At 43.3% G+C, this 22,383-nt stretch overlaps 1 protein-coding gene across 4 annotated transcripts in view; it reads right to left on the reverse strand.

The window, feature by feature from the left end:
* SORCS1 (sortilin related VPS10 domain containing receptor 1) overlaps window positions 1-20,451 on the reverse strand; it is a 463,918-nt gene extending 443,467 nt beyond the window's left edge. For all 4 annotated transcript variants that reach the window (XM_059661339.1, XM_059661340.1, XM_059661338.1 and 1 more), the window contains exon 1: window positions 19,516-20,451. In XM_059661339.1, the coding sequence (XP_059517322.1) occupies window positions 19,516-20,070 (555 nt within the window). In that variant the 5' untranslated portion in view covers window positions 20,071-20,451. The remainder of the gene's footprint in view (window positions 1-19,515) is intronic.
* Between the last annotated feature and the right edge of the window lie 1,932 nt (window positions 20,452-22,383).

The raw sequence follows: 22,383 nt of genomic DNA on the forward strand, positions 1-22,383 counted from the left end.
GCATCCCAGAAGAGATAGGAAGGCATCATGCATCCAGTCACTTGACAGCATTTTGTACAGAACTATAAGGATATACGTGTGACAAATATCCACTCCACCACTTAAAAAGGAAACAAAGGAATGAGTATGTCAGTATACCATGGCTTTCTGTAGTGCCTCTTTAAAAGAATTAAGCCATCAGGCTGCATGTTGTTATGTATTTAATTTATCTCAATACATAAGCAAGGTGGTAATGATCCCTATCTTCCTGTGGATGAAGTGGGAGGTGTGAAGACATTCTGATACCATCAGCAATATGATAAACACCAATGTGGACAGTAGGTGGTATTGGGAGAGGAGCAAGCAATGAAGAAAGCAGACTGTTTGGTAGGAAAAGCTTGGGAAAACCCATTAGGCATTTCAGGATGGTACAAGATACTGGAACTACCAAGAATAGTGAAGTGAAAGTCACTGAATTGAATCACCTAAACAAGAAAATGAGGACATTGGAGAAAGGCCAGCGACCAGCAACTTCTGGGAAGGAAACATTAGGCCAGTCATCCCAGATGGGCAGATTATAGAAATGGTCTCATCTAAAGGATATAAAACCTATTTATTATCCTAGTTTTCTCTCTCCTTTGCAGTCCAAATACTGCATTTTAAGAAACTCTGTCCAACACTAAATCACTGTGCAGGAAAATTAACCAGCATGCACCAAGTGTTTTATCAAAGAAAGAGAATAGGTCTTAATTAGAAACCCATGATTTTTTCAAGCAATTTAGCATAATTAAAATGTAAGTGGGACTAAAAATATGAAAGTCCATTATAAACACAAATAAGTTGGCTATAGGGTAGTTTCAATAATAAATCAAGGTCAGAGAATTCAAATGTGTTCTGATTGAATTAAAACATCTTAACTAGAAAGGCTCTTTTTCCAATGAAGAGGAGAAACTATTGCAAAAAGGAAGGACCCCAGATCCTTTGGTAAACAACTGTCATTGGGCTCCATTTTTAATTCAATGCTATACCTATTATGGGATTTGAAAAAGTTTTACCATTTTTTATTCAAACATGAAATCTGTGCTTAGCTATACAACTGAGACAAGCATTTGGTTTTCCTAGAAGCAATCCTATAGTTTTATTATTCTCTTACATGATAGAATTTGCCTCAACATTTGAAAACAAAGCAGAGATACTGAATGAGATTTCCAGCTACAGGCTTAAGTATGTCTGATGATACAAATATAGAGGCAGAAGCAGAGATATGTGCATGTATAAATGTCCTTCACACACACCCACACACAAACATTAATTTGCCCAATGCCCATGATAAATTGAACCTTCCGTATTTATACCTCTTTAGATAGAGATTTCTGAGAATCTATAGAGACATACATTGTACATTCGTTTCCCTGTGACAACCTGCACTCTATGTGTTGCATAATAATGCTCATATTATTAAATATGTTTTCCCAAAATGTTTCAATTAATCCTTAAGAAATAAGTAAGCTTTTTTTTTTTTAAGTTTCTCCCTCTCAGGAAAAAGTCCTGATCATAACCTTTCAAATCCTATGAAGAATCCGTGGATGAGCCAGCAAGCTCTAAGCTCATGGAGGAGCAGGACTATTAGTGATTTTGATCATGAATAAATCCCAGTGAATGGCATTCACCCAACATGTATTAGGCACTCAATAAATAACGGTGGAATACACAAACAACTTAGGCTACTTGAATGTGTCAGAGTGTCCTAAATGCCGATGAATATAAAGGCTAAAAATTGAGCTATTTAGACTGCAATTCTGCAACTGTCTGGATTTAAATCCCCATTATATCTTCTTCTATCACTGTGGCCTTGGGTGAGTCACTTATTTACCAATTTTTAAAATATTTTAATATATTTTTATTTTTCAGGTACAGTTAAAAGACAATATTATATTACTTTTAGCTGTATAACATTGTGATTAGACATTTATATAACTTATGAAGTGATCACCCTAATAAGTCTAGTACCCGTCTGACACCATACATAGTTATTATAATATAGACTATATTCCCTATGCTGTACTTTATATCCCGGTAACTGTTTTTTTGCAACTGGTATTACGTACATCTTAATCCCTTCCTCTTTTTTTACCTATCTACCCACTCCCCTTCTATCTGGTAACAATAAAAATGCTCTCTGTACCTACAAGTTTTCTTTTTGTTCACTTATTTTATTTTGTCTTTCTTTGTCTGACTTATTTCACTTAGCATAATATCCTCTGAGTCCATCCACATTGTCTCAAATGGAGAAATTCCATTCTTTTTATGGCCAAGTAATATTCCATTGAATATATACCACATCTTCTTTATCCAATAACCTACAGGTGGGCACTAAGGTTGTGTCCATATTTTGACTATTGTAAATAATGGTCCAAAGAACATAGGAGTGCATATGTATTTTCAAATTCGTGTTTTGGGTTTCTTCTTGTAAATACACAGAAATGGAATTGCTGGGTCACATGTTAGTTCTGTTTTTAATTTTCTGAGGATTCTTCATACTGTTTTTTATACTGGCTGTGCCAATTTGGGATCCCATCAACAGTGCACAAATTAAAACCATCATTGTGGTTTTAATTTGCATTTCCTTAATGATTAGTAATGTTGAAAATCTTTTCATGTGTCTATTGGCCATCTGTATGTTGGAAGTATCCCATTACCTGATATCAAACTATACTATAAGACCACAGTAATCAAAACAGCATGGTACTGGCATAAAAACTGACACATAGATCAATGGAACAAAATAGAGAAACCAGAAATAAACTCACACCTACATGGTCTATGACAAAGGTGGCAAGAACATACAATGGGGTAAAGACAGTCTCCCCATTAAATGGTGTTGGGAAAACTAGACAGACACATGCAAAAGAATAAAACTGGATCACTTTCTTACACAACATACAATAATAAACTAAAATAGATTAAATATTTAAATATAAGACCCCAAATCATGAAACTCCTAGAAGAAAACATAGGCAATACTAGTAAACTCTGACATCGTCTTAGTGATGTTTTTTGGATATGTCTCCTCAGGCAAGGGAAACAAAAGGAAAAAATAAACAAATGGGTATACATCAAACAAAAGAGTTTTTGGAAAGTGAATGAAACCATCAACAAAACAAAAAGGCAATCTACTGAATGAGAGAAGATATTCGTCAATGATGGATCTGACAGGGCGTTAATATCCAAAGAATATAAGAACTCATAAAAATTAATACCAAAAATTTTATTTAAAAAATGGGTAGAGGGCCTGAATAGCAATTTAACCTTCCATTTTTTAGCTCCTTATTTCTAAAATGGGAATAAAGACAGTCTTACTTCATATTGTTGCCAATATGTATATTAACAAAAATATTAGCTGGCATATTGTAAACAGCAGATAAGCGTTATTATATTAACTTTCACCTGAGCCTTCAATAAATAGCAGCCCTTAACCATCTTTAATTAAAATCCTACTATGTCCAAACACACCTGGAAAACACAGCAACTCTGATGTTACCCTTTCAGGTAAATGTGCCTGAAGGAACATGTAGGTTAAACCCTCAGTTTTCTCCTTGTCCTGGTACTCTCCGTTCGGTCCCTTATCACAATGTAATTTTATCTCTCACAGTATAACATGGCCTCATCCTTTCTCAAATGTTCTGGCCCTGGTGGGACCTTTGTATCATGGGGGCTGGTACTCAGTCCAGCTCCCTAAATGAGGAGCATGAGGTTACTTTCTCCCTCAGGCCTGAGGCAACAATAGCCTCTACCAGTCAAAAACTCATCCTGGCAGCTGGAACATCACGCATCATTAAGAAGCCTCCCCAACCCTCACGTCATCAGATTTAGATATCTCTTTTTCTTGGAAGTATTGAATAAATCCTCTGAAAGAAGGTGATACCCAAGTGAGGACTTAAAGAATGAAATAGGTTTAACTGGGTAGAGACGTGGCTTATTAAGTCTCTAAGCAGAGGAAGTAGATGAGCAAAGGGACAGGAAAAGGGAATGAAAGGTCCACATTGTGCCTGGGAATTTGCAGTGGACAGGAATATGTATGCCCGTGAGGCAAGAAAGTCCAGCTCAGAGGACCACCCTAAAGGTTACATGCAGAGGACAATTTCAGCATCTTCATGGTGCCTCACTGCTTACATTCTCTCCAATTCCCCAAATCAGGGGTGGGCAAACCTTTCCTGTAAAGAATCAGAGGATAAATATTTTTTAGACTCTATGAGCCATATGGTCCTTGTCACAACTACTCAACTTTGTCATTTTTTTAAGTATATTTTACTGATTTTTTTTACAGAGAGGAAGGGATAGGGACAGAGAGCTAGAAACATCAATGAGAGAGAAACATCGATCAACTGCCTCCTGCACAACCCCTACTGGGGATGTGCCCACAACCAAGGTACATGCCCTTGACTGGAATCGAACCTGGGACCCTTCAGTCCGCAGGCCGACGCTGTATTCATTGAGCCAAACCAGTTAGGGCTCAACTTTGTCATTTTTACAGGAAAGCAGCCATAGACAATATGGAAATGAATGAGGGTCTGTGTTCCAATAAAACTTTATGTCAAATAATTTTCAGGTGCCACAACCTATCAGTCTTCTTTTTATTTTCCTCTGCCATTTAAAAAGGTAACAGCCATTCTTCACCTATGGGCCATATAACAACAGGTGATCGACCAGGTCTGGTCCCTGGGCTGTAGTTTGCTAACCCCTCTGGTTCAAATAAACTACCTCAAACCCCACCTGCAAGAGAAAGATAAGTGACAGTCTTTCCCATAATGGAAAATGTAACTGTTGCTTCTTTACAGATATTTCCAAGACCTACATTCGAGTAAGAGGTATTAGGGAACTTCAAAAGTTGGTGAGCTTTAAAGGCAAATATAAATGTCTTCTTTTCCTTTCCCTAAGATTTTAATCTAAGAGAAATATATATTGAGCAGAGTCTCATACAGAAGATCAAAGCAGGGCTTAGGTAACTCAAAGAGAGCTTGTCTTAGGCCATACAGGCTGCTATAAGAAAATAGCATAGACTGAGTGGCTTATAAACAACAGACATTTCTTTCTCAAAGATTAAGACACTGTAAGAGCCAGTGTCTGGTGAGGGGCCACTTCCTGGTTCGTAGATGACACATTCTTGCTGTGTCCTCACATAGTGGAAAGAGTAAGGGAGTTTCTTAGGTCACTTTTACAAGGGCACTAATACCATTCATAAGGGCTTCATCCTCATGATCTCCTCCTAAAGTCCCTACCTTCTAATCTCATCACTTTGGGGGTAGGTTTCAACCTATGAAGTGTAGTGTGGGACACAAACAATCAGACCATAGTAGAGTTCATCCTATTTTTTAAAAAAATATATATTTTTTATTGATTTTTTTACAGAGAGGAAGGGAGAGGGATAGTTAGAAACATTCATGAGAGAGAAACATCTATCTGCTGCCTCCTGCAACCAAGGTACATGCCTTGACTGGAATCGAACCTGGAACCCTTCAGTCCGCGGGCCGACGCTCTATCCACTGAGCCAAACCGGTTAGGGCTCATCCTATTCTTTGGGGATAGTCATTCATATGTCTCCGGACATACTTGTCATCAGAATTCTTATGTAATTTTTGTCTCAAAAATGATAAAATTCCTGAGTCACTTAATTTACTATAGTAGCACTAAATGCTAGGCAAAAATTACTAAGTCATAATGCTTCAAAGCAAGATCTGGACCTTGTAACATCATCTCAAACTACAGTCTGAGAGTCTGTGCATGGAAAGGGTGGAACATCAAGGCCATGGAAGTGTCTCTTCAACCACTCATGGGCTGGGGCGCCCGTTCTGACAATACACACTTCCTCTATCTGTAGCTATGCCTTTCCTCAGGGCATAACTATGTAAGTAACACTGGTGAGGAATATTCTTCTATATTCTCCCTGAATGATCATACTATAGTCTTAAAGTGGTGACCATATAACTCACCCTAATGCACCCCAGTCCCCCACATTGGTTTGAAAAAGCATGACCAAGAAAATGACATGAGCACCAACTTTAACTCTAAATTCAGAAATATTCAGAACCACCAAGGAAAAGTGCATCATTATTTAGTTAATCAAATACTGATCTGAAGAGAGAAGACAGCAATGCGTTAAAATTGTTCTGTGCATCTGAATGTGTGTGCAAGCACACCTGGGTGTGTAAAGATTCAGGGGAACAACTGTTCCCTTTGGAAAAAATCATAATCCTTTGGCCAGTTTCAGACCAAGTACTTACTAGTAATGGGACATTTAAAACTGGGAAGTCTAATCTGATATTTAAACACACTATGAGACAGTTCCAAATACCTTGGGCACTCAGATGATAAAGACAGTGTCATCCTACTCACAACTTGTTGACTGTGCTAACAACCTAAAATTAATCCAAAAGTCAAAAGGAGTTTTAAATGGGCAAGAGTGGCCTCTCCTTCTGCCCAGCCCTATTCTGCCTGTAAAACTCCTAATCTTGTAGAAAGACACAATTTAAATACCACTTCCTTTTAAAGAGTTGCCTCCCACTCTCAGGAAAAATTAGTTGTCTCCCACTCCCATAGCACTTTGCAGAAAACTCTGCTACAGCGATTATGCACTTATCTCACTAAATTGCAATTATCTGTTTTTGTGTCTGTCTATTTCCACCAGAATATGCACCCTCGAGGGTAAAGATCAGGTCGTACTCATCTTTATATTCTCAGAGTTCAGCACAGTGCTGACACAACAGCCACTTAAAACATGTTTTAGGATTTTTGTTATTAAAGAAATGCATGCCCGTGGTAAAAAATTCAAAACAGTTCAGAGTAGAAAAGGAAAGGTTAAAAGTTGTCTTTCCACCACTCAGAGCATTAGGCCCATTACCCACAGGAAATCACTCTTAAGAGATTCTTAACAATGCATAAATACAATATTCCTCTCTTGCATCCCACACCCAGCTAACCCTCACATAGGACTCTCAAAGCTGTCTCCTAGGTAAGGTCCGCTGATTCTTAGAGCAACATGACACCGTGGGTGCAAAACCCTGAAGGCAAAAGGCCAGAGAAGTAGTGGCTACAGCAAAAAGGGCACAGTCTGACTAGGAATCAGTTTTACTGGGCATTTCTTTTGAGTTGATAACTAAAGACTTCTCTCCACTCACTGACACTTTTCCTCTTTTCATCTCTGTCTCTTTCTGTGATTTATTATGTCGCTGCATGTCTTTCTTTGTCTCTCCATCTGCCTTTCTCTGTCTATGGTCTTTCTACCTCTTTGTCTCTCTTCTCTTTATGTTCCTCTCTCTCAATCCACTTCTGCTATTTCTGTCTCTGCCCGTGTCAACCTCCCTCGCCCTCTCTCTCTATTATTCTTTCTCTGTTTCCATCTCTCGGCTTCTGTTGTCTGTCTCTTTCTCTTGGTTTATGTCTCCTTCCCAAAGGTTGTCTTCCACTCAGCTCTCACATCAGTAAACACCCTTACCATAGCCTTACAACACTAATGTTTTACTTTTAGGAGTGGACACTTACATGGAGTACATCTGTGTTTAAGTTGCCGTGAATGTATAGAGATGCACAAGGGTACACACATCTATTGCCAGTTCTGTTGGGAGTATTATCATTAGGCACACACTCTCACTCTTGTGTACATATATGATGTAGGAATTGATAGCAAGAGCAAGACAGAGACTTAGATTTAAATTGAAATACATGCTCCTTTACTGGGATCTGAAAAGGACTAGAATTTGCAGAAGGTATACCCAGGTTGGAGAGGCGGCCTCCAGATCTCCCTGGAATCGGGAGGATGGTAAACAAAAGGCCTGGGAGGCCCTGCTACTGCACACCCTGAGGAGAGACAGAGTGGTCCTGCTGCTTTGCAGACAGCCTGGGTGTGGGCTCTCTCCAACCACAGGGATAGAAGCAAGTCAGGCCACTTGAGTGTAGGCTCTGGGTCTACTGCCTGGAATTCAGTTCTAATGAGACCAAGATCACTAACTCACTTGTTCTTGCTTGTTTTGTTTTTCTCATTTTTCAAATAACATTTAAAAATAACTCAAGCAAAGCATGTTTATTGAGAAACAACAACAGCAAATCTATGGACATACACAAAAAAAATCACCTACAATTCCAACATTCATCATAATCACAGACAAACATTGTATTGTTTTTTTCTTTTTGCAAAAGTGGAATTCAATAGCATATAGTAAAATTTTAAAAAATATTGAGCCCCTACTATGTCCAGGTATACTTCTAGGGACTTGGAACATACAAGAAAGCAATTCAGACAAGACAAAACAAAAACAACAAAACTGTGACTTCATGGTGCTTACATTTGTACAATTTTTTTAACCTGCCCCTGCCCGCACCAACCCCTCAGCATTCTGTCGGAGGTTTCCCAATTCAATATATATATATATATATATATATATATATATATATATATATATATATATATATATATATATATATATTTTTACATAAGCAATATTTTAATGGCTGAATATTCTACAACACTCACACAACAAGGTAATGGGTTATTTATTCTATGAGGAAAGTCAGGTTTCCCCCATGAAAATAGCAAAAAAAAAAAGGTGCACATATTTAGCAAGCAAGTTGTGATATTGTGATATATAATATTAAGAAATATGTATTTGGTCTTAGTCCCCTTCTGGCACAGAGCTCCTAAGACCCTTGGTATTGCCTATGATAAAAGTGAACAGGGTTTCTTTTGTTATGTTAATGAAGTGACTTTTTGGAATGTACTTTAAGATGGGGACTGGTAACCAGGAGAACCAACCAGGTGATTGGAAGGTTGGAACCTCTCAGTCCCACCCCCTGGACCTCCAGGAAGAAGAGAGGGGCTGGGGGTTAAATTGATGGCCAATGGCCAATGGTTCAATCACTCATGACTATATAATAAAGCCTCTGTAAGAGTCCAAAAGGACACATGGGTTGTAGCAATTGGGGAAGAATGCCAACGCAGAGAGCATGGAAGCTCCTCGCCTCTTCCCCATCCTTGCCCTAGGCGCCTCTTCCATCTGGGCATGCCTGAGTTATATCCTTGTATAATCACCTGATAATCTAGTACGTAAAATATTTCTCAGAGTTCTGTGAACAGCTGTAGTAAATTAATTAAACCCACAGAAGGGGTTGTGGGAACCTCCCCTCAACAGACAATCCATCAGAAGCACAGGCGGTGACCTGGGTTAGCAACTGGCCCCTGAAAGACTATGCTCTCAGCCCATGGAATCTGAAGCTATCTCTGGGTAGATAGTGTAAGAATTGAGTTAAATTGCAGGATACTAGCTGGTGTCTGAGAATTGCTTGTTGGTGTGGGGACACCCCCCAGTCCTCCCCACACACACACTGGAAATTGGATCCAGAACGCTATGACAAGTATTATGTGCAAATAGCTAGAGATGATGAGAGAGATGCCAAAAAGAGCAAGACAGGGTCCCAGCCCTCATTATAAGAAAATGAAACTGGAATGAAAGACCATAAATGCAGAAATGGAAGCAATATCATAAGTAACACATTACAAATATCATTTAGCAGGCCATACTTTAGCATTATTATTACTAACAGAAATATAAACAAACTAACAAAAATAACAATAATAATGATGATGATAGCTAGCCCTTTAAGCATATTTATATCTATTGTCTCCTTTAACCATCAAGAAACCATACAGAAAGTATACCATTATAATTCCCAGCCTACAGATGAGGGGAACTAAGGCACCAAGTTATAAAGTTAATTGCCCAAGTTCACATATCTAGTCTATTCTCGAGTGGAAACTGAAACCAAGCACTAACGTTATGTTATATGTAAAATAATGCACTCTTGTAGCCACCTAAGACATGCCTTTCCCATGGGCATACGGATAGTCAGGAAAAGTAATTGCCTGGAATATATTCAGGGATAGAAACGTCACCATCTGGCAGAGAGGCATCATCTCCCTCTCCTCGGGGGACCATGTACTGCTCCATGCAATCATCCTGCTTCCTCCATGGAGGTTTCCATGGCTCTTCACCATTGGGGCCACTGTTTCTATTGAGACACTAATGCAGGGTGTGGGGCTTCAGCCTTTATCTTGGGGAAATCAAGCACATTGACATGACATTGTGCCGACAATGGAAGGGGTTCATGGGCACCGAAACTCACACAGGAACCTCAGGGGAAAGATTTTCACGCTTCCCTGTCCCTAGTAATCTCCCAGGGAGTTTATAAAGCATAAAGACTACTAGTCCCGATCAACAGACTCAAAAGCAGGTCCCGAGAGGACACACTGTGGGATATGTGGCCCTAGGTGCCTAGTGACAGAGTCCATAGCTGCTCAGATAAGAATTCCTCCAACAATTCAGCAAAATGCAAGTCAGGATAAACAGGGCTGCAGACAGGTCCTACGCAGAATGACAACCAGGCCTGAAATAGCCTTGCTCCTCTTTAATGATTCGAATCAAGAGTGCATGTTGGGAGTGACAAATTATCACACAGGAGGAGTTGACATTTAAACCTAAGAGTGCACGCTGGAAGTGATGAATAAGGAGAAGACCTTTCACTTTTAACCACACTGCCCATAGGCCTTGGAGCAGAAGGATGACCCACAATTTTGTGTCTCAATAGCCCTGCTGCTCTGGTTACAGGAAGATGACTGGAGGCATCAATCCATTGGCTCCAGGGCACAACATGATGAGGTGGTTGTCTGATCGCAGGTTTCTTATTAGCACTTTCTTTAAAAACTGTACAAGCTGTCCACACTGTCACACCAGGGTCATTAGCCAGCAGGGAGAAACCAAAGGGCATATCCCACACATCCTCCCAGGAGAACAAGGCAACCCTCATTAACAACCCCAGGTGTCCCACTCCTGGGGAAAGACAGACGTTAGGGCTGGAGCAGCTTTTTACCCAGTAAAGTGTATCAGGTCAGTGGCCTGAGATCCAGGCCACGTGAGGGGGAAAGCCCTAAGCTGGGGACCTCCTGCCAAGTTCCCCTACCACACTTCTGCAGTGACCAGCGGAGTTCTCTCTAAAGAAACTCAGAAAGATACTCTTACAGAGGTACAACACGGTCAAAAAGAAGAAGCTTTGGAACCAGGAAGAGCACAAATGAAATTCCAGCTCTGCCACCTTCTAGTGGGGCGGCCTTGGGAAAGTGCCTAAGCCTGGACTTCCACAGCGTTAGAGGAGGAAGAGCGATACCTAGAGTTTGTAAGCCTGGTGTGAGGATGAAGTGATATAATGCGGTGATGCTCTAGAATGTACTTCCAGGGAAGCTGTTTACTAAATGGGTGGTTATTTATGTTACTATTGCTAAGAGGGACTTCTCTTATAATCACTGTATCTTATCTGGCTACAGAGAACTATCCCTAGCATTCACTCAACTCTCCTTTGCTCCCTTCCCCCATCCCACTCTCAAAAGATAGAAGAAGCCCTAACCAGTTTTGCTCAGTGGATACAGCATCGGCCTGTGGACTCAAGATTCAATTCCGGTCAAGGGCCTGTACCTTGGTTGTGGGCACATACCCAGTAGGGGGTGTGCAGGAGGCAGCTGATGGATGTTTCTCTCTCATCGATGTTTCTGACTCTCTCTATCCCTCTCCCTTCCTCTCTGTAAAAAATCAATAAAATATATGTTTTTAAAAATAGAAGAAATGGAAAAGGCCATATCTGGGAACTCAATTATAATCCTTGAGCAAAAAAAAATAAATCCAGTAGTATCAACAGAGACCCCTTTAGTTTGACTACCACTGCTCTCAAACACTGATATTCGAGGTTCCCTTGACTGAGACAAGTTATGTAAATGAGATTTCATCTGCATAAAACAATTAAAGAGGAAAAGGTGCTACTCCCCTTTCTTCCCCCAATCCCTTGCTGTAATGAGCCGGGTCATAAGTAATCTGATCTCTGAAGTCCATTAGCAGTGGAACACATATGGTGACCCTCTTCTACCTGCCCCACCCCCTTTCCACCTGGTAATCACCATACTGTTGTGTCAGATTCCATCTTTGTTTCCTGCCAATGGCTTGACAGCTTTGTCCGTCATGACTGAGTAGAGTGGGCACTTCTCAAGAGTAACCATGATACCTCCATGAGGCCTGGCTTTACCTCATGCCGACCATGTCTCTTCACTGCCATCCCTTTGGGCCACTTTGGCCACATTGTTTGACTGGTTTCCCCTCTGGGACACACGGATACATTCTCTATACTTTCTAGCCAGTAAACTGAGACACACACAAAGACAGAACAACTATCTATATACTAGTATATAAAAGCCTAAGCGACCAAACAACCGAATGACCTAATGGCTGGTTGACCGGGTGCTATGATATGCATTGACCACCAGGGGGCAGATGCTCAACGCAGGAGCTGCTCCCTGGTGGTCCGTGCTCTCCCACAGCGGAAGTGCCACTCAGCTGACCTACGGGCACCAGAGGCTAGGCTCACGGCTGGCAAGCGCAGCTGCAGTGGCACAAGCCTCTCCCGCCTCCATGGCCAAGCTGAGGGACCCCACCGGTGCACGAATGTATGCACCAGGCCTCTAGTTTTACATAAGGGTAGTGACTTCACATAAGCTGGCAGGGAGCCAAATTAATTTACCCTCCCGCAATCTGGCCAGTAATATTTCTAACCAAGAATTTAAATAAAAACGTCCTTTTATAAAAAGTGTGTGTACACAATGTCAAGGTAAAAAAAGAAACAATGGTGATTCCAGCTGAGATTTAATGTGCAAACAAATGCAGTCATGTCTTTAAGTGGTCATATAAATTTTTATTTTCTTTAAGGCTTGGAATATACCATACTCACTAGAACATGGATGTATATACTCTTTGCTTAAAGCATATTTTAATGACTATTTCTAAGATTAAAACTTGATGCAGGCTCCACCCCAGCACAGGCCCTAGTCAGGGCTTGTGAAGGAGGCAACCAATTGATTATGTCTCTCTCACATTGGTGTTTCTGTCTTTCCCTCCCTCTTTCACTCTCCGTAAAAAAATCAATGGAAAAAATCCTCAGGTGAGGATTGACAACAACAATAAAAAAAGATTAAAACTTGAGTTAAGCATAGTTTACATTTAACATAGGTTAATTTCCTGGATACAGATAGGAATTTTTATATCTCTACTCTCAACCTTTATACACACCAGCCATTCAGGTAAAAATATCCTTGTCTAATCTCCATCTCTTAATTAAAATTTTCTTTATGTTTTGGGGCTCAGTAAAAGCACCAGCTCTGTAATGAAGCCTGAAGACCACCCCACTCAGAAGACATCGTCCTGCCCCTGAACTTCCACAGCATGTTACACCCTCAGAATACACTGCTCTTCTGCTGCCTCTTCACCGGATTCTTTAGGTCCAAGACAGAAAGTTCTATGAGGGCAGGCGTTATTTCTTTTCATCTTTCCACCTATGTCCCTATTATCTTTGCCTGACAAATATTAGGACTCAACACATATTTGCAAAATTAGAACGAAATAATTTGTGTACCCCACTTAGCATAATGCTGCCACACAGTCATTATCTCTTTAAATGTATGCAATTATTATTCTCTTAAATAATAAAATTCCATTAGCATTTGTACCCTAGTCTTTTCCTGGGGTCCCTCCCGAAAAAGGATGTGGATATAGTTCCCAGAGTCAATATTCATGTCAATTTACTCTAGAAAACCCAATTAAATATTTTAATGGGAGTTTACTTTTTAATTTCATATTAAGCAATTCTTTGTCCAGAGATAGCAAGTTCCTTAATATAAAGTTATGATACAATAAACCCAATAAATGGTTTTGCTGCAAATTCACATTGAAATGAATACCTGTTTGGATCTCAAGTGACTAGATTTCCTATAAAGAGATATGTATATGAGCCATAGGAAAAGGAAGAATCATCTATATAATAAAAGCCTGAACAACCAGGCGCTATGATGCACACTGAATACTAGGGGGCAGACACTCAATGCAGGAGCTGCCCCCTGGTGGTCAGTGCTCTCCCACAGGGGGAGCACCGCTCAGCCAGAAGCCAGGCTCACAGCTGGGGAGCGCAAAGGTGGTGATTAGAGCCTCTAAGGCAGCGCTAAGGAGCAGCGGGCCGAGTGGTAAGGAGCAGCAGGCAGAGAGGCGATAAGGAACGATGGATCCCAGACTGCAAGAGGGCGCAGGCCAGGCTGAGGTACGCCCCCGCCCATGTACGAATTTCGTGCACCGGGCCTCTAGTATGAAATAAAAGGCTTGCTTACTGACAGGTCAAGGGTATGGGTCACTATTATTTCATTTCTACATCCAACACTACTAGTGCACTTCACTTAAATGTAGTAGGTGCACAATCCCTACAACCTGAACAAACTATTAAATTAAGTTTAACCTGTAAGGGATTTCAGTGGTACTCTAGTCTGTTAGTACCATTGTATAAGGGACAAAATTGAGACCACACCATTTTAACAAGCTGCTACTACATTAGTAATCTCTGCTATAGTCGGGACTATAATCTAGAATTCTTCATCCCCAGTAGAGAATTATTTCTATAACTAACATATAAACTAGTATTTATTAAGCACTTATTATGTATCAGCCACTTCATGTACAAGTCAAGTCTTCAGGGGAAAAAAAAGCTGCAGAAGATGTTCTCTCCCCATATTTTAGTTAAGGAAACTGAAGCTCAAAGAACTTAAGTGTCTTGCTCAAGGCAAAGTGCTGGTAAGCAGGAGAGCTAGCATTCAAATGCAAATCTGTCTGCTTCCAAACCCACTGCCATCCATGTCACACCACAGTAACATTCATTAATAGCACAGAGCACTGATCAGAGAAGGGATGGTTGTGGGCTTCTAGAAAAAGCTAAAATCTTTTTTAAAATCTTTAGAGAGAAATCTATGTCAAAATGTATAATCAAATCAAGTGTTTATTTCTAACCTCTGTATAAAGTCAGGTATGTAATTAACTTAGAAAAGGAATTTGTTCCTGAAAAGAACACCAGATCTGATCATCTGATCACTGAAGGAAGGCAAGCTACCTCGTGCTTAATGAATCACCAGTTGCAGATCCCATGTCTCACCAAAGATGAAGAGGTGGGTGGATAAGAGAACAACCAAACCACTACTTAAGGTAAAGAGTGTGATGTGACAGGCACATTTTACAGTCCCTGCTTTTCTACAAGTACCTGGAACTTCGAGCTAAGACTATGCCTCCTCCACCACCATCTGAAATCCATCTGAGATAGGATTATTGAAAATACAGACTCCAAAATGTCTGAATTTTTCTGTCCTACCTTAAGAACTTTTTTAAACTTTTTTTTAAAACTTATCTTTATTATGGAGAGTATTATAGATGTCCCCTCCTTATTCTCCCTCCCCTCCCCTATTGCCCCCCCCCCCCTTACTGTCTTTAAGACAAGCCATTCCATGGGGTTTTTGGAGACAGATCACATTGGGTGTTGGTCCCTGGCTTTGCCACGGACCTTTTGTATCCTTTAGGCAGGTCCTTTAGCCTAAGGAAGCCTCAGTTTCCTCCTCTATGTAACGGGAATAACATCTACTAATAACACATTTTTGTCAAACTTAAGTGAGATGATGATGGAATGCAAAGCACCTACCTAAAGGCCTGACCCAAGATGGGACTCAACTCAGTTTATTCAATAGGGTGGATGGTAAATGTCAAGTCCTAGGACAACTGAAGGAAATAGGTACATGGGAGTCAACCAGGCTCTCATGATCGATGAGAAATGCAGCATTAAAGATTCCATAATGGCCAAATATGTCAAGTAAAAGCTTCTGTTAACAAATCTTATAACACTGTTTCCAGTAAGGAGGGGACACGGCGGTGAATTGAAATATTTAAATTGACTCCAGCATAAAAATATGAAAGAGATATTAACACTTGCCACCTACCTATTACCTAACAAGGACTTTATAAGGATTAATGAGTGTGGCACTTTGAAATTTTTTTGGAAATAAGGAATAAACACATGCCCCATCACACATACATACATAGACAAATATGTATATATTTGAACAAACTAAGGATGCTGTATAAATTTAGATCAGGGCACAGCATGCCTGGGATGAGCAGGGTAGCAACAATATGTTCTTGCTTATGACACCAAGCTCATGACAAATGATTCATACCCAGCACCTTTCATGCCAGAAAATCCCCCCCAGGTGTTCCACCAACTCTAGCAAACAGTTCCCATCAAGCTAGACTGCAGAGGAATCACATCACACCCAGGATGAGGCAAAACAGCCCTGTCTTTACCCAACTCCACAAGTCCAACAGCTGGAGGGGGCGGAAAGGAGGTGAGAGAACCATCCAGAATTCCCCAGGAGTCTGACAGGCAGCCTATAATTACCATACATTTACACCTCCCATGCAGGTATTCTTGTCATCAGAAGCCCCACTTATAAAGGCTTTTAGCTGAAGGTGAGATGAATTCCTAGGATGTGTATTGCCTGTGGCCCTGAATGGATTGGGGGGTGGGAGACTACAGGGGAAGACAAATTAAAAAAAAAATGAGAGTCCCTATGTTCTCTTCAGGTTTAGGTAGTGGATTCTAGCTATAGCTCTAGAGCAGTGGTTCTCAACCTTGGCTGCACATTAGAATCACCTGGGAATCTTTTTAAAATCCTGATTTCTGGGCTTCATCCTCCGGAAATTCTGTTTCTTTCTTACTAATGTTATGGCCCCACCCCACAACAAAGAAACAGAATTTCCGGAGGATGAGGCCCAGAAATCAGGATTTTAAAAAGATTCCCAGGTGATTCTAATGTGCAGCCAAGGTTGAGAACCACTGCTCTAGGCCCTATGGGGGATGGGAGGGGGTGGCGGTTGGATGATGTTTAGAAGCTGTTGATGGAGATATTTTTAAGAATCTGTTTTCTAGAGTAAAGAGCAGTGATCGGCAAACTCATTAGTCAACAGAGCCAAATATCAACAGTACAACAATTGAAATTTCTTTTGAGAGCCAAATTTTTTAAACTTAAACTATATAGGTTGGTACATATAGGAGTACTTAATTAGGGTACTCCTAAGGCTTAGGAAGAGCCACACTCAAGGGGCCAAAGAGCCGCATGTGGCTCGAGAGCCACAGTTTGCCAACCACGGCTCTAGGGGGAAAGTGCTGAGATGAGCGTGCCAAACAGGTGTACTGCACTTGACAATCACAATACCCTCTTATGTAAAACACAAACAAGAACTCGAACTCAGGTCTCCACTGCTTTTGATGTCATAAAGTTGGGAGGGGGCAGTTTCTTTCTGCCTTTCTTCCCTTGAAAAAATATTTAAAACTTTGTCTCACCTGTGAATCTGGGCCAACTTTGTTTTGGAGGACTTAGATACAGATTATGTCTCCTTCTCCACCATCTGTACATACACACCAAAAAAACACCCCCCCAAACCAATTGGTGTTCAAGCAGGCAAGAAGGAGAGGGCAGGGAGAAGGTGTCCTTACAAGAAAAAGAGGCTTAAGAGAGGAGAAAACTCATTAGTTAACATGATTTGAGTACTCAAACCTCTGACATATACCATTCTGATTGTTTCCTACATTGTCTCAGACTTTCCTGCGTGTCTCCCATCCAAGTCCTGACCCTAATAAGCCCTGCTGGGCTTATAAGCACCATTAAAAAAAAAAAAAAAAAAAAGGCTGGCAATGCCTGGCACCATTTCTTAAATGGAGTTTAAAATTTGCCAAAGATGTACTCTTCTTTTCTCGCTCTTTCCAAGATCTTCCAAGAGACAAACTAAGGTAGAGGTCTAATGGGTGAGTGATATTTTATAGCTCGAATTACATTAAAAGCCAGAAATATTTTGAATCCGAAGTCCTTTACTCCTTGATACAACAGATGTAATACGTTTGATGTGTTTAAAATCTCCCCTTAAAGCCAGAAGCTTTGAGCTAATCACTTAAAGCAGTGCGAAAGTTATTCAATTAGTTTAAGATTCAAGTTCAAACTGGGTGATTAATTTTAGTGGTTATGGTTTGAAAGATATGATAGTTAAGGTAAGGAAGGAGGGCAAGGGTCTCCGGAGCTTGAACGAAAAGGATTCAGCTTCAATTATTTGATTAAACCAGTCCTGCAAACCATGTAAAAACCACAGCCTCAGTCATGAAGGCTAAATTGTAGGAATACCCTGCTGACGCTCTCAGAACAGAGACATCAATATGAAATGCTATTTATCATGATTTGCCTTAATACAATTTATATGTGTGTACCCAAGGACTCCATAATGACAGACTATTATTTTAAAATGTTCCCAACTTTCATTAAAAAGCCGACGATGAGCACAACTCACTAAATTGGCACTTCCCTGGGAAGGTTTCTGGCAATTACATCACAACTGAAAACATTTTGAAAGGTATCGGGCGCATAGGCTGTGCATATTACAATTACTACAATCTCACTAACCGGATGGAAGCTGAAACTTTGATTTATTTCTTTTCATTTTACTCATCCTTGGCTTTTATGAGCTTCTTGTCTGCTTAATGGCAGCCTAGAGAAGTTTCCACACTTTTACATCCTTTTCAGCTGGCTCTTTACTATTCCAGCTCATTGAGGTTTCCAGGTGCAGCTCCAACGGGAATCGCTACCTGGGATTCCAGACAGACAGGCTTTTCCAAAAATCGAAAACCTTCAGGGACTGGACCAATACTCATGGACTTTCACTCCCCCCAGTGTCAGCCTCCTGGAACCCAGGAACCCCTCTCCCACCCTTCATAAGGCGGGGGTGGGAGGAGCTCAGTCTTTATTTGTGCTCTTCCCCAGAGGAGGTCAGGCGATGGGAGAGAACAGGGAGTTGTTGTCACTGGGATATATCTGATCTTCCTGGAACTGGTTTTGCCAAGAAAACAACCACCCATTCACAGGCTGGAAAGCCCCAGCTCTCCAAACACACTGGCTGGTGCTGTGAGAAGATGCTGGGGGTTCCCCTCCTGAAACGTGCACCCACGGGGTCCCCAGAAACAGACACCACCTTATCTACCCACTGCACTTCTCTTCCCTTGTTGGGGGGAAACGGGGGCTAAGGAGCTCTGCATAAAAATAAAAGAAAAAAAAACCCTCCAATAAAGTCGGATTGATCTTATTTGCGCTCATCCGTAAGTCTAGCAAGTAAAGGGAAAGTCACTTGAGGGAATGCCTGCCTGCCTGGAGAGTTAACCCTTTCACCACCACATGCAGAATACTTTATTTAAGCCCCGCTGCCTGCTCTTCAGATCCATCCTACTACACCAGTGCGGCCAGAGAAGCAGGAAACGGACTTGCCTGCTCTGTGTAAACCTTTGTTTGGGGCATGGAGAGGACTCTGATGGTTGTGGTGGGAAGGGGGAGGGGGGAGTGAAAGGGGGGAACTCCCTGTAGGTAACATGAAAACATGAACTCCCGAGGCGAGGGGGTGGGGGGGGGTGGGGGGGGGGCAGGCAAGACTAGTTTGCAGCATCTTTTCAGTCCAGAAACCCCATTCTCCAAATTCACCATCAGATCACACAGCCGATTTTAACCCTTTCCTTCTTTCGCCCCCGCTGTGCCCTCAGTCCCCTTCTACTCACGCTGCTGTTGTGGCCAGACCAGTGGACCATCGCCTGGTTGTGCGCCGAGTCGCCGGTCAGGGCGAACGTGGTGCTGGTCAGTCTCAGCTCCTCCATCCGGAAGCGGGTGGCTTTGTCCGGGTCCCGCTCCGGAGTCCCGGGCTCCGGCTGCCCTCCGTCCCGCAGAACTCCTCGGGGGCTTCTCCCCCAGCCCTCTCCTGGGTCCGCCTTCTCCCGCTCCGCTCCGCTCCGTCTCCTCCGGCCGGAGCGGGGAGCGACCGCCCCGGGCGTCCCGGGGTCCCGGAGCCGCTCCAGGGACAGCGCTCGGTCTCCGGGGGCCACGGCGAAGAGGGGGCGCCCCAGGAGGGGCGGGGGCGTGGCAGGAGCCCGGCCGCGCGGGCCCTGGTGACGGGAGCCCCCTGGGGTCGGCACCCAGCGCGGGCCGGAGCCGGGGGGCAGCTGGGGGCAGCAGGCGGCGCCGCCGCAGGCGCCCGGGGCGCAGAAGACCAAGAGCCCCGCGCCCGCGAGGAGCGCGCTCAGCCCGGCCGAGCAGCCGCCGGCGCCAACTTTTCCCATCGCGGAGCGGAGCGCGGCGGCGCGGGTCCCGGAGCGGAGGTGGCGGCGGGCTCCACGCGGGCTCCACGCGGGCCGGCTGGGGAGGCGGGCGCTCAGGACCCCAACTCCATCCAAGTTGGGCAGCGGCGGGGCGGGCGGAGGCGGCGCCGGGCAGGTGGCGGCCGCTCGCCCAGGCGGGGCTGGAGCCGAGCGCGGTTCGGACGGAGCCGCCGCCGCCGCCACGCGGGGGTGGAGCCGAACTGAAGTCGCGGGCGGAGCGGGCGGGAGGGCGCTGCCGGGGCTCCGGGCGCCGCGTCCCGCTGGCGAGCTGCTGGCTGGCTGTGTGCGCGGGCGGCTGCGGGGACGGGCTGCGCCACCGACCCTCCCCGCGGGCGCACTGCCGCCGCCGCCCGCTCCTCCCCGCCTCCCGCTCGGAGCCGCGCGCCCCGCAGGGCTCCTGAGTCCGCGCGCGCCTCCCGCGGGGGCGGCCGGCTCGGAGCTGGCGGAGTGGTCACTGTGTTGGGGACGGTTCCCGCTTTACTGTTTCCATCGGTCTCTGCGGCTTTCTCCCCCCTCCCCACCCAGGGCTTTTCCACTTTAGAAAAGGGTTCTAGCTGGGCTCCTGGATTTCCCTTCCTCGTCTCCGTGCGGTGGCATCCTGACCTGCCCGTGAGCAGAAGCTGGGTCCAGGCCCGAAAGGCGACAGCGGAAAATGATGTAATTAAATGATGAGCGGGGGCGGGGGAGGATTCCCATCAATTCTCAGGTTCAGATCCCTTTCCTGACCTCCAAAGGCACTCACTGCCCGGGAACCCCAACTCCCTGCCTGTGGTGGGCGTGCATCTCGGCTTTCCTAGGGGACTGCAAACTCACTGAGGACAGGAAGACCCGATTGTGAGCAAGTTGGAAGCTGGGACCAGTTTATGTTGTTTTTAATCTTGAGGGTTTGACACAGTGCCCTACATGGTAAGAAATGTAAGTCATGAATCCAATGAGTATGTATTGTGGGTTCATGTATTATAGACGTATGGTATGTATTATAGATCCATATGGGATTAAATGCAGGAAAGGAGGCGTGGCGCTCTATGGATCCGGTCATTGGTGCCTAGCCCAGCGCTGCTAAGCCGGCCCTCAGACAAGGGGCAATTTCTGGCTCTCCTACGCGCTTCAGCGGTTCTCAACCTGTGGGTCGCGAACAGTGAAAATATATCCTTCATACCAGATATTTACATTACGATTCATAACAGTAGCAAAATTACAGTTATGAAGTAGCAACGAAAATAATTTTATGGTTGGGGGTCACCAGAACATGAGGAACTGTATTAAAGGGCCAGGGCATTAGGAAGGTTGAGAACCACTGAAGTGGTGGCATTAGAAGCCCTTTGAAATTCTTTCAATTCCTAAAATTATGCAGTGGCGTGATTATAATGTCTGCCCAGCCCCGCTCCCCTGCTACTGTTCAAAAGTTCAGATGAAGATTTATAGCAGGTGAATGGGCTTTGAAAATGACAAAGAATTTCTCAATCTCCAAGCCTTTTTCAAATAGAAAGTGTGCTTCTAAGGGTTGAAATACCTTCACATTTCTTTGTAGTCTTCATGTGCCTACTAACGCTTCCCCTCAGACGGCAACTATTACATTATTCAATGAAGACTGACTGACTGAATAAATGAATGCCACAGCAAAACAGTACAATTTCCAATTTTGAATTCGATTTTTGCCCATTTTCCCACTTGCAGAGGTAACCTTACTGAATTCTGAGTTTGTGATGGGACCAAGTTGAAATTAACAGAGTGATAATTATTCTTTAATTAATAATAACCCTTTATTTTGAATGCTTTCCAAGAGGATTTCTTCATAGCAATCCAACCCAGAGCTGTGCTACAAAAAATAATTTAAATTGTTGTTCTTAGGACAAATCCTAGGAGGGCAGGCTCCTTGCCTATAAATGTGTGTATTTAAAAGGACAAGCAAGGGTCCTCTTTGTCATTGGGGGAGACACACTCTGTGCTTCCAAAGGCACCTTTAGTGCACACACCTGAGCCTTCCTGTGAAAGGAACACTGCCTGGCAGGTGTGGCTTCTAGATAGGGGGAGGGGAGAGCCAGAGGTCCTCTCTCCTCCCCAAATTGCAAGTGCTCTTTGTCAGAGCCCAGGACAGCTGTTTTCCTCTTTCCGAAAGGTTTTCAGAGCTTTGCACGATCATTTGCTTAATGCCTCCTTTCCATGGCCTGCTACCCTTCTTTCCAGTCTGGATACCTGCGTGAGAATTCCTCCAAAAGAGGAAAACCAGATTCAAGAATCAGAACCCAAATAAGCTCCCATCCACATATAGGA

This window comes from Myotis daubentonii, chromosome 13, assembly GCF_963259705.1.
Source record: "Myotis daubentonii chromosome 13, mMyoDau2.1, whole genome shotgun sequence".
NCBI lineage: Eukaryota > Metazoa > Chordata > Mammalia > Chiroptera > Vespertilionidae > Myotis > Myotis daubentonii.